Consider the following 13,180-nt stretch of genomic DNA (forward strand, 5'->3'; position numbering starts at 1 on the left):
TGATTGATTTTCCGTTGCACTTTGTTATAGTAACTATACTAACCTGTAACTATAGGTCTATGCTTCTCCAACTGGTTGAAGTTGCATACTTGCATTCCGTACTATATATTGTGCGGCGGGCAATGTCGCAATGATCCAGACTCTGTTTGCTCTTTACTGCGGCCTGCAGGAATTGCATTCCTACTCCCTTCCGTAAGCCAAGCTAAGTGGGTGTTTAGATTATGAAAATTTTTAGAAAAAGTGTCACGTCAAATGTTTGATCGGATGTCGGAAGAAGTTTTTGGATACGAATGACAAAACGAATTTCACGGCTAGCCTGGAAACCGCGAGACGAATCTTTTGAGCCTAATTAATCCGTCATTAGCACATATTGTTTACTGTAGCACTTATGGCTAACCATGGACTGATTAAGCTCAAAAGATTCGTCTTAAGATTTCTTTCGTAAATGTGCAATTAGTTTTTTTTGGTTCATCTATGTTTAATGTTTTATTTAGGTGTCCAAAAATTCGATATGATGTTTTTGGAAAAAAAATTTAGGACTAAACAAGGCCTAAAGTGAAAAATATTGTTTTTCAAAAAAAAAAAGGGCTTCCCAATTTAGTTCCCTAGTTAAAATTTCAGTACTTCCGGTTTTAAGAAAAATATAAAACCAGGTCCTCCGTCTCCACTCACCCCTTTCCACTCTTCAGCCATGCACCATGGTAAATTGGCAATTAAGCTTCGCTTTACGACATACTCCATATTAGTCCTAAGAAATTATTCTGATGAACGATGGGCACGAGTCGAATCTACAGATAATTCATGATCAATAATAGTAAAACAACGAATTACCCGTTGAATGATCCCGGCCCATCTCTAATCGTGACGTGAGAAAAGAGAGAAATTTTTATCCTGGAGCGGTCGACAGAGGTGTGGTGTGACCCCAAGATATTTGCAGACAAAGGCCGCGTTTGGTAGATGAGAGGGGATGTGTTAGTTATCCGGCGCAAAAAACGTGCTAATAGATTAGTACATGATTAATTAATTATTAATTATTTAAAAATATAAAATACATTAATTTGATTTTTTAAAATAACTTTTCTATAGAAAATTTTCGTAAAAAATACACCATTTATCGTTTCGGGAAACATGCGCGTGAAAAAGGAGAGGATAAGTTAACTAGTAGGGCTTGCAGAACGCACCCAAAGGTGTCTTCTTTATTGAATACGCTTCACATGGGGGCCGCACAAGTTGAGAGGAAATCGACCCGACCTCACAACTTGCTGCAAGTTGCAATCTTGCACCTTCATCTGCTGCTATTTATGCAGCCGGAGAGCGATCGATCGGACCGGACCGGAGTAGCAGCAGAATCTGCCATGGATTATTATTACCCAATGGAGGAGGAGGAGGTGGTGGTGCACGAGCATCCAAGATTCCGGCGGCCGGCCCATCATCCGTGGCAGCGGCAGTGGCAATGGCAGCTCTTGGCCCTCCTGTCCTCGTCGTCTTCGTCTCCGGCGGCGGCGGCGGCGGCGGCGCAGAGGAGCAACCATGTCAGCTGGGAGGAGACCGCCGCTGCGCACCTCTACTCCGTCAACCTCCCCGGTAATCGGCTTTCCCTCTCCCACTGCTTCGCTTGCGTGGTGCTTTTCTTTGAGACCGGTCGATGTGATGCCATGGTTAGGCGTGAGGAAGGAGGAGATCAGGGTGGAGGTGGAGGACGCGAGGTACCTCGCCATCCGCACCGAGCTCGACGGCGGCGGCGACCGGAGGAGCTTCGCGAGGAAGTTCCGGCTGCCGGCGATGGTGGACGCCGACGGCATCTCGGCCGAGTACACCCACGGCGTGCTCAGGGTAACCGTCCCGAGGCTGCACACGCGGGCCCGCCCCGTCGTCAACCTCGCCGCCGGCGCCGGCCCGGCCTGCGACCCCGTCGCCCGAGCAGCCTGATTAGTGGTCGATATTACCAACAAATTTCAAGTATTATCGCTGCTAATTACATTAGCTTAAGCTTAGGATTGGGCAGTGGCACTAGTACACTGGATTGTACAATTTCTCAGGCGTATTTCAGACATTACAAGTGACTGTTCGCTACCGTTGTCAGCTCTTGTTGCTAATGTTTCTGTTGCAGTAAAACGTGACGAATTTGGGAGGCTAATTCTTACTCTCTTGTCAACGAAACGCGATTTGTGGATGTGAAAATGATTGGTTGGTAGTGCAAATTGGCAATATTTTTTTGGTTCCCGTTGGTACGAAAACGCTGCGTTCTATGACAGGGATGACGACGGCGACGCTTGTGGCGCGCACCTTTGCTCCGACGGCGTCATGTACCGCCGCCGCGGCCGACTGCACTGTAACCGGAGATAGCCCAGTTGGTGGTACGTCGCATTCCGGCCCAGCATTCATGGGCCTCAAGGTCGTGGACCGCTATCGAATCCGTTTCCATTTCTAATAAGGAACAAGTTCGCCTACCGTCACTCAGCTTTACATCGAGTCCATCTGACATCCGTAAACCCTAATACCAGAAATCTTCACCCTTAAACTATACAAAACCGTACAGACTAGCTCCAAAGGTAGTATGTATGGGTGGTTTCGCTGACGTAGACTCCTAGTCAACAAGAAAAAAATAAAAAAATTATGAACCACGTGTAAGTCACACGTCGCTGCTATCACAAACCCGCCAAGTTGAGTGTCAGGACGCCCACTTCGCCTCCGGCGCCAAGCACGATGGCACCGACACCCGTGCCCGCCAGTGCGGTGCCGCCACCTAGGGCTCCCGCCGGCGAGGGCGTCTTGGCGACAAGCACGTGCAGCCTCATGCCGCCGAGGCAGTGCAGCTCGTTGCAGCCTCCCCCGGCCTCCACGCCTTCCCCGGTCGTGGGCAACTCGCTGCGCATCACCGTGCCGCGTGTGGAAAATATTGAAGGGGAGAGAATCTATGATCTATTGTGATCTGATGTATTCTGTTGTATATTGCACACATCCTCGTGGGTATATTTATAAGGTACATACGAGATAGAAACTTAAAGTACAAGATAAATATTCTATCGTATATCTCTAGGATTTTATCTTTATCTCTAGAGTTTCTATTGGACTCTGTTATCTCTAACCGTATGTATCTATATCTCTAACATTCCCCCTCAGTCGTAACGGTAGCAAAGGGAACGATTGCGATTGGACTGGATTTGAAATCTTATGTTTCACCATCTTTTCTTCTTTGTTTCTCCATCATCAATTACATCTCTGATGGATAATCCTCCACCTTGGTGACTGCGTCCCCTTCTGTGTCGTCTCGGTCCTCCACCTTGGTGACTGTGTCCCCTTCTGTGTCATCCCTTGTCTCTCTCCTCTATTCCCTCTCGCAGTCATAGCGGGAGTGGCATAGACGAGAGCGGTGACACGGACGCTTTTGACTGGAGTTGTCGAGTATGATTTGTTGTAATGTATGTCGAGATAGTTGATCATATGGTAGCTTTGGTCGTTGTAGACATGGTAATTGATGTAGCCGCGTATAGCCGAAGGTGAAAAAAAATTGAAGACGGAGCTGCGATCATAGATGAGACACCTTGCAGATATCAGAGGATGTCGTTGAAAGCATCTTTGCATATGTCAGAGGATGCCCTTAGGTCATCTTGCAGATGTTAGAGAACGCCGTTGACGTCGGGTCACCAATTTTTGGTTGTACTCCGTACGCCGTGTAGGAGGTCACCACCATAGTGATGCCAGGTTGATGCAGTCTTTGTCCGTCGTCGATGAAGCGGTCGATGTCGTCGTCGATGAAGCGTTTTGCAGAGATTTCTGTCAGAGGACGCGAGATGAATGTCTATTGTTGTGGACGTAACGACGTCGTGTTATTCCCATGTTGATGTAGACCATCGGTGGTGTTAATTCGATTCATGTTGATGGTGGACGTGGAGACTCGGTGAAGACGTCGGCCACTTGATGTGGTGCTTGTTTGTTGGTTGATCGATGTCGTCGCTCCTCTGCTTCTGCCGCTAGAATTTGGAGGGTCTTGTAGCTAGAAAAAACTAATCTAATCTAATCTATAGATTATGTTGGCTGATTAAAAAGAAATTGATCTAATACTAATTATTGGGAAAAATTCTAATCTCTGAATAATCTCCAGAGTTAGATAGTTAATTGAAGGAAACAAAAACAATGGATGCATGCATTCTTGATACGTGGAAAAAGTTGACGATGGATGGAGACGTTGCCATCTTGCCGTGCTTGGTTGGATGGCGAGTTGCCGTGCTCCTCTCGCGCGTGCAACGCTGACGATGCTGGATGGCTAGCTTCCTCGCCGGCTTGCGTCCTCGTCGACTTCCTGTTGGATGGGCTCGTCGGCGGTGAGCTGCTACCGGCGTGCGGGCGTGTAGACTCAAATTCGACGGCTAGTGTTAGGATCTATGCTCTGATACCATGTGAAAAATATTAAATGTGGTGAGAATCTATGATCTATTGTGAACCGATGTATTCTGTTGTATATTGCACACACCATCGTGGATATATTTATAGAGTACATACGAGATAGAACTTGGAGTACAAGATAAATATTCTATCGTATATCTCTAGAATTTTATTTTTATCTCTAGAGTTTCTATTAAACTCTGTTATCTCTAACCATATGTATTTATATCTCTAACACCGTGGTCGTCGGCCATGGCTCCATCTTGCTTGTTTCTTGCGCTCTGCGTCCTGCTACTCGTGCACGACGCGACGAGGTGAGCTAAAGCGACGATGTACAACATCGGCAAGAGCGCCGGCTGGGACATCAGCGCCGACTTCCCGTCCTGGCTCAACGACAAGTCGTTCTACGTCGCTACACCCTAGGTATGCACTACGAGAGCTAATAAGCCCTAGCTAAATTGGTTTGCTCTCCATCTAGCTCACTTATGTTCTGTGAACGAGGCAGCGTTTCAGTACTCGAAGTACCACACCATGAGCAAGGTCGAAGCGACGGGGTACAGGAACTGCACCACGACCAACGCGGTGGTCACCAACAGCGACGACAACACGACAGCGCCCGACAACCACTACTTTGTCTGCGGCAACAGGCTGCACTGCCTCGGTGGCATGAGGCTGCACGTGCTCGTCGCCGAGAACCCCTCGCCGGCAGGAGCCCTGGGTGTTGGCGCCGCGCCGGCGGGCGCGGGTGTCAGTGCCATCGCGCCTAGCGCCGGAGGCGAAGTGGGCGTCCCGACGCTCGACTTGGCGGTTTTGGGATGACAGCGACGTGTGACTTACATGTGGGTCTCATATCCTTTTTATTATTTTATTGCTGACTAGAAGTCCACGTCAGCAAAATCATCCGTACATACTGCTTTTGGTCTAGTCTCTACGATTTTGTATAGTTTAAGTGAACATTTTTAGTATTGTTGTTTAGGTATGTCACGTAGACTCGATGTAAAGTTAAGGGACGGCAGGGAAACTTATTTTTTGTAATAAACTCCGAAAAAATTCTGACCGATAATTTTTTCGTTTTTGAAATATAGTTCGGAATTCGAAAAATATTTTGAACTGTTTTCATATCGTCTGGCACAACAGGTTTTGCACATTAGATTTCAACAGGTTTTGCACATTAGATTTCGCGCCCAGCTAGTCGGCGTTTATATTTTCCACCTACTAGCTAGCGTTGGGAGTATATATTTACAATTTTTTTAAACAAAAATATATTTTTTAAAAATAAAAGTAAAAAATCCCGACTCCTGCAGACACCGGAGATTAGCCCAGTTGGTGGCACGTTGCATCCGGCCCAGCATACATGGGCCTCAAGGTCTGGACCACAATCCCGTCCCAGCCCAACTAATCTGGCCGCATGTACGCCACAAGGAAAAAATCCACCGAAAGTCCCTTAACAGAATACCCCTAAATTCACATAAACCGTTTAAAAAAGTCCCTGGCAGTATTGACTTAATTTTGACCAGGTTTTGCTGACGTGGCATTCGGTGGGTCCCATAAGTCAGAATATATTTTTTATTTTTCTCTTTAATTTTTTCCTCCTTACTTTTCCATTGAGCTCAGGCTGGGGTGCGGACGGCGGCGGGGGCAGGCGGGCTGGGGCGCGGTCGGCGGGTGGCGGCAGGGGCTGGGGAACGACAACGACGCCGGGAGAAGGACGAACACACCTAACATTTTCCTTCTTTTCTACCGAGCAAATCAGCTAGCGAACGACAGCGATGCTGGGAGGAGGGCGAACACACCTAACCTCGCCGGCCACCAGCGCCGGCGCAGCAAGCCGTTGCAGCCGGCCCGACCGCCATTGCCCCCGTGCGGCTCTATCGCAAGCCCGTCCCAGCCGCCACCCGCCCTCTCTCTGCCTCGGACGCCGCAAGTCGCCGCCGCAAGCCCGCGCCGGTCAGCGCCTGCGCTCCATCCTCCAGCCTGCGTCGACCGCTAGCCTGGCTGCCGCCTCGGCCGCCATCGCGTCCGCGCCGTTCCACCGCAACTCCTGGCAAAGCCGTCGCTAGCCGCCTGCACCGTCCGGTGAAGCGAAGGACGGGGATTGGAGGCGCTGCGGGTGTGGAGGGCTTCCTCCAATCTTCTCAGCTTCACGACCTCTAGTGTCGCCATGGTCGCCCCAGCCGTGAGGCCCCTCTCCCTCCATGTCCGTTGCTGCTCACCTGCCGCCGCCGCCACCACGAAGCCGCCCCCGCCCCCGCCTCAGGACCGACGCCGCCGAAGCACCTCCTCGTCCACTTGCACCTTCGACGAGGAATCCATCCGTGCCATTCGCCTCAAAAAGGTTAGTTTCTCACCAACACTTCCCTCGACTGTACTTCACCTCCGTCGGGAGTGCACATTCTGCTTCCCCTTGTCTATGTTCGATACTGCTATCTTTCTTGGGGCGAAAGGATCAATTGCTTGTTTGTGTGGTTTGCTAGGTTGAGGAGCTGAGAAGGAATGGCGCGCCGACCGCCGGCCTGCCGCCGCCCGCACCCTAGGCCTGAGCTGGATAGAAAAGAAAGGAGGAAAACATAAAAGAGAAAAATAAAAAAATCTGACATACGAGACCCACCGAATGCTACGTCAGCAAAACCGGGTCAAAATTAAGTCAATACTGCCAAGGGAACATTTTTGAACGGTTTACCCGAGTTTAAGGTACACATTTCTGATATTCTGGTTAAGGGACGAAAAATAGACTCGTATCTAAGTTCAGGCACCTTTGGTGGACTTTTTCCTACGTCACAATGCGTCCGGCCCAACTATTACTCCAGCGAATCCGTTCGGTCGGCCCAACAAACATGGGCCGCATGTTGGCGTCGATCCACTTCGGGCCCACGAATTAGGACCGCGTGTTGGCCCAGCAAATTCATTTCGCGGGGCCGGGACCGGAAGCCGAAAAAACCACGATGGGTCTTACTGAAAAAAATAGCGTTGTTAACATTTACATTTAATTCCTTTATTTTTTCCATAAATTGCAGAAAGGCCCCTCTCCAAAACTCAAAATCCCGCCTCCCCAAATCCAACGGGCGGGAGGGAATCAAAAAAAAAAAAAAACCCCCAAACCAAACCCTAGCCCAATCTTCTTCTCCCCTTTTCCTTCCTTCGCTCCTCGCTTCCGACGACGGGCGCCCGCCCGCCGGCCCGGCATTCCAGAAGCTTCTCGATCCTAGGTTGCGGCGATGTGCCCTACGGGGGTGTAGGTTTTGGGGGCGCGAAGGGGAGGGGAGAAGGTATGGAGGGCGGGGGCGGCGGGGAGGGGAGCACGAGCGGGGCGAGGTTCCCGATTCTGCAGGCCAACCGGGACCCGGAGTCGAACTGGGAGGTGGACGTCGCCAAGAGCCTCGAGGAGTACCTCCTCAGGATCTGCTCCGGCGAGATTAATGGGGAGGACGCGGCCCATTCCGTCAACTTCGCCGAAGGTGCGCGTGGGGCTGTGGGTGGAGGCTGGGTGTCTTCTAGGGTTCGTAGTACGGGCTATGATTCTTGTGGACGGAGGACTGCAGCGTCGAAACACGGGAATTGTTCAAGCTTTTGTTTGTTGCTCGTATAAGTTTCACGGAAAGCAGCTTCTTTTGGGTGGTTTTAGTTGTTCCGTGTCAGCGTAATTACATTACACGAGAATTCCCATCTTTCCTCTACCTTAATTTCTTGAGACTAAGGTTGATCTCATCGATGTTAGGCTGCGAGGTTGTTCTTTCATTGAAAGAAAGCTACCTGCTTTTGTGCACCATACTGCTAACGTCTTTATTTACGGGTACTTTGAGTGCAGCTGCACTATTACTCCAGGGATCGGTCCAAGTTTACAGCCGGAAGGTGGAGTACTTGTACACCTTGGTGCTCAATGCTCTGGAATTTCTCTCGCAAAAGAAGTAAGGAATGAAAGATGTGATTTTGTATCAGTCCATTATGTGCTAGCTTGGTATATTGGACAATATATGTAATGTTCTACTCCTTGTAATAGTCCTGAAACCGAATAACAGTTATATAGGCATGCTATCGGTAGTCAGCATTGTTGGACGCCTTATAACAATAACCTTTCTTAGTAACATCAGCAAACAGCTGTGTCACTGATTCAAATAAGACTATTAATAAATCTACAATTTGTTTTTTATTGATATTAAGAGGACAGAGACAATAATCTGATCAGTTTATTTCTTCCTTTCATTGAACTTCCACTTGGGGTCTAGCTCCACCATGCAAGGCAAACTTTTACTTCAAAATATATATGGTACTTCGATGAGGCCAATGGCTTGGTGGTGGCAAATCTGTTTAGCCTCCCCATAAACCTATGTTCGAGTCCTAGGACTTGCACTCGTGTCCATCCTTTTTTTTGGCGAATGCCAGAGTGTCATGCTATTTTTCCTAAGAACGTAATAATATCTCTGTGCAAGCTCCAAGCGTTGGTTCTGTAATGGATGGTTCAAACTTGCTCTTATTCATTGGCTTTTCAATTACTCAAGGAGATCAACATTTAGCAAGTTGGTGTCCACCCCTTTTTTAGTTAATGCTGGATCTTTTTGCCAAATGCGAATATTGAAAGAAGTAAAAATATCCAGGAAATTTCCAAGTATTTGATTTGAAATCAGATTGCTCAATCCAGACTCCGTCGTTTCGATTTATTTGTGACTATAGGTGATTAACATATCAGATATATCTTTCTAAAGTTTGGCAAGATTTTTATGCTTGTGTACTTTTTGAGCATTTGTAAGTAGTAAAAAATAAAAAAAACATGGTAATTCTTCTAGTAGTTGCTCATACTATAATTTATCATACACATGCGATGTGATAATTAAGCACTTAATTTATTTTGCCTTACATATATCTAGTGTTTCATTGATCATACTGCATGTTGTCCCGTTTATGATTTGGTTGCAAATTGTGTTTTTACATCTGAACCATTCCAGGCAAGATCAGGAAAATAATTCAACTCAAACTAATGAAAATGATCCTAGCACAGTACCAAATGATGAAGATGATGTATTTTCAGGCCTCGATGATGTCCCAGGTTAACGCAGATTTGATCATCTAGATTCTTTGAATTAAATCAATACTAAGAAACCTAATATTTCCTGCCAATTGCCAGTGGAAGCAAGGACCACTTTGGATAACAATGTTGACCGAGATGACTTGCAAAGAAAAATCATGAGGCCACCGGCAAATCTTCTGGTTTTTGAAGGAGACTGTCTGGATAGTGAAGCGAGCGAGCTAGACTCATATTTGGTAACATTTTATCTCCTTACTTGCAATTATGACGGGCTTTTGTTTATTTCCCATACTGAATTGGGTGTATCTATTTTTGTATTGCAGTTAGCAACATGTGTGTTTTTTGGAGATTTTCTCTTGTTGGATCCATGCGATGCACCAGCTGTTTCTGACTTTTTGGGAGGAAAGCATTCTGCCAAAAAAGATATTTTTGCTGGCAGGGGCAGTTCTGCACGGTCTAAAAGCCGAAGCAATGTTTTTGTTTCCCCAAATGGAAGATCCGGGGGCACTGGTCGTAGACCTATCCCTGGAAAAGTCCAAGAGGGAAATCCAGAACAAACTCAGGAGAGCAACCCTGACCAATCTCAAGAAATGAATGCAACTCAAACCCAAGAAAGTATCGATGACTTAAATGTAAATGACAATCATTGGTCTGATCACTCTGTTGACCATGATTTTCCTGATAATGACAAACCCCACCCAGAAGATGCAGACACTGGGTGCCCAGATGCTGGGAATGATTCTGATTCTGATGATGATCCCTGGAGGCCATTGAATCCCCATGAACCTGGCAACCTAAAGATTAGACCTTACAGGAAAGGTATTGCAAGTTCTCCGCAGGAAGCTATTTTTAGTCTCGTCTATACTCTACTTTCATGCCTTACATATAAATTTTAAACATACGTATGGATCATCCTTCCTGTTCTATATTGGAACAGTAAAAGGTTTTGCAAGGCAGGTCACTGGTGCCCCCAAAAGGAAAATGATTGCATCTCTATTTCCTATGGCAAAGATGGATGGTGTCATTAGTCCTGATCTGGCAAAATCTTTTGAAGTACATCTGTCTCAGCAAGAAACAAGTCATGCTTCTGAATCACCTCCTCTCTATGAAAAGGTGCTCACCATTCTCACATATATGTGTTTCTCACACTCAGCATATCATATCTTTTGACTCAATTAACTTGTGCCCTATCCAAATTACAGCTTAGGAGGTCCCTTGAACATGGAGAACGAGAAAGTCAACATGTATTTGGAGATTTGAAGGATGGAAATGAAGCGGATATTGGTTTAAATGACTTTGATGATATTCATGAGCCAGATATGCCGGATGATGTCTGTGACATGGATGTTGATATGGACATACCAACATACCCTGACAAGGTTCTTTTGCCTTTTCTTTTAAAATTATCTGTTTTCTGTGTTCCATCATCCAATATTTAGTTGCCATAATATGCTTCTTTTCCCACTTCTCAGAATAATGATGCAACATTGGATGGAACTCAAGGCACACAGGATAGCACGGATGCACATGAAAGCCTTGAAGATTTGTGTCGGTCACATCTGGTAAATACTAAGTGCAGTTAATAATTGCCTATGTGCACTTCCCGTTTCAATTGTCTTTGATATAAGTAGTTCTTCCTTCCATATTTGACCATGCACTTGCATGTTCATTCCGTGCAAGCCCAACATATGGTCAAAACCATATTAGGGTGATCAGACGTGCTACTTCTGTATGAAGCATTTTTTGAGTGGCTTGTGACACCATCCGTTGACCCATGACTTTGCTTTATCTAGGTTTAGCTCCCATATCACTTTTGTAGTGTACAGATTTGTTTAATTGCATAATATTTAGTTTTTTGGCCTATATTCTACAATAAAATATCTGGGAGATTAATATTGCTGCTAGTAACTTCTATGCAAAAATATCTTTCCACTTTTGTGTTTTCTCCAGTATATGCTAGTTAAGCCACGATTTCAGGCCCAAATAAAAGAGTAATATAACTCGCAAGTCGCAACTTAACCAAGTCTAATTCTCTACAGCTTGCATGAATAGATGAATCTAGCTACTGTGTGGCTAATCTGACTGAAAATCACCACTGTTATGCTCCAATATTTATCTTCCTCCACTGCTGGAGTCAAAAGCCAAAAGATGTATATTTTTATATAGTTCACTATGTGGCTTTAGGGCAAAGTTTGTTCCACCCATGAATGGGTAACCCCTATTAAGTCTGTGAGGGCTTTGGATCCTGAAGTTGATCTGGTTTTGTGGTAACGGGCAAATTTCCACACTTTTTTTTACTGATCTTAATGCAACACCTTTTAATACCTCCCAGAACCTAACATATCATTCAATTTATTTGAGATCTGGGGAAATTTATATTGTCTCCTGGATCTAACCTTAGCATTACAACTTCCAAAATGACATGGAAAATTTTCCCAGGATGCTCTCCTTGCTAGCATAGCTGAGGCTGAACAGCAGACAGAGCTGGATGCACGGGTTTCGACATGGAAAGAGCGAATTGAGCATGCCTTGGAAGAGCAGGCAAGTTGATGGATGGAGTTGCTTCTCTTTAAATCTGAACTTCAATTTATCACTGACCACTACAAAAATTTCTACATTTTCAGGATAGAAACCCACCTTTTGATATTGGTTCTTACGGAGAGCAAATCATCGACACACTCTCATCAAGAGCTGAGAATGAAGGGATCGCATCCTTCTGTGACATTGTTAGTGGCAAACCAAAGTATGAGGTTGCAAGGACATTCTCTGCCCTTCTCCAGCTGGTACATCCCCTTTTCTATCCCCAAGTCACAATATTGTGCAACACCAAACATTTCTGATTTTGTTGCCATGGCAGGTGAATGGCAGAAGTGTTGATCTGGATAAAGGACAGGCTACAAATGAGCTGGTATGCTACACAGCTTCTAACCCATTCCATGTAATGCTCATTGGTCCCAACCAGAGACCAGAAATCGAGGCACGTTTCGCACGAAAGAGGGTCAAGTCGCCTCTACAAAATAAAGGCGGCGATCCCTCTCCAACACAACAGAAGTTGCCTAAGAAACAGACGCATAAAAACGGCAAGGTTCCGGTGAAGACGGCGATTAAATTGACTCCTGATGGAAAGCGAAGGCGGAGATCAACTCAGATGCTGCGCCCGATCAATCTGGAATCCAGCGGATGAAGATGAGTGACAGACTGACTACTCATGAGCATTACAATTATGATTCTTCTCTTTGTAACCTGAGTTTCCAGCAACCATAAGTTATGACATAGGCCCTAGCTAGATGAGATGGTGTACATGTACAATAGATCGTTGTATTGTGCTTCTGCTGCCTGTATGTAGTGTTAGCTGGGCAAGTGGTCTGTTGCTAGAATTGCCCTTATATGTCATGTCTGTATGGGGGACATAGGCACATAGTTGACAGATTCTTTTGTTTTAATTCAATAACTGAACTACCATCTGGTTAGCCTATGGTTTTGTACATGAGATAATCCTGTGCCTATGAGCTCTTTTCATTGTACAAATTCTCATCACTGGAGTGCTGTGCAATCTGCATGAGCTAGAACCCTGGTAATATCGGAGAAATAAAAGCATATGCCCGGAAAGGAGACACATTAGGAAAAGAAGATTGAAAGTTAGATCAGAGAAGAGATTAGGCAAGTAGCGTTGGGGAAAAAGAGCCCAAAAAGCTTTAGACGTTCAGTTTTTTTAATCGATTCATTCCTTCCTGTTTGCCTTCCCTGTCAAACAGAAAAAAAAAAAGATGAACA

The 13,180-nt window shown here is 45.9% G+C and overlaps 2 protein-coding genes and 1 pseudogene across 2 annotated transcripts; all 3 read left to right on the top strand.

Moving 5' to 3' along the window:
• Window positions 1-1,223: 1,223 nt before the first annotated feature.
• LOC102712556 (18.8 kDa class V heat shock protein) lies at window positions 1,224-2,185 on the top strand. Its single transcript, XM_040526276.1, has 2 exons — window positions 1,224-1,584; window positions 1,664-2,185. Exons 1-2 carry the CDS (start codon window positions 1,302-1,304, stop codon window positions 1,927-1,929), a joined length of 549 nt encoding a protein of 182 aa, XP_040382210.1. The 5' UTR covers window positions 1,224-1,301; the 3' UTR covers window positions 1,930-2,185.
• Window positions 2,186-4,638: 2,453 nt separating this feature from the next.
• LOC102712833 lies at window positions 4,639-5,205 on the top strand (annotated as a pseudogene).
• Window positions 5,206-7,468: 2,263 nt separating this feature from the next.
• On the top strand, window positions 7,469-13,006 carry LOC102713105 (condensin-2 complex subunit H2). Its single transcript, XM_006658551.3, has 11 exons — window positions 7,469-7,841; window positions 8,192-8,291; window positions 9,327-9,427; window positions 9,506-9,642; window positions 9,730-10,225; window positions 10,344-10,519; window positions 10,609-10,785; window positions 10,879-10,968; window positions 11,846-11,947; window positions 12,031-12,189; window positions 12,264-13,006. The coding sequence occupies exons 1-11, from the start codon at window positions 7,655-7,657 to the stop codon at window positions 12,588-12,590; spliced, it is 2,052 nt and encodes a 683-aa protein (XP_006658614.1). The 5' UTR covers window positions 7,469-7,654; the 3' UTR covers window positions 12,591-13,006.
• The last annotated feature ends 174 nt before the right edge of the window (window positions 13,007-13,180 follow it).

This window comes from Oryza brachyantha, chromosome 7 (genome assembly GCF_000231095.2).
Source record: "Oryza brachyantha chromosome 7, ObraRS2, whole genome shotgun sequence".
Taxonomy (NCBI): domain Eukaryota; kingdom Viridiplantae; phylum Streptophyta; class Magnoliopsida; order Poales; family Poaceae; genus Oryza; species Oryza brachyantha.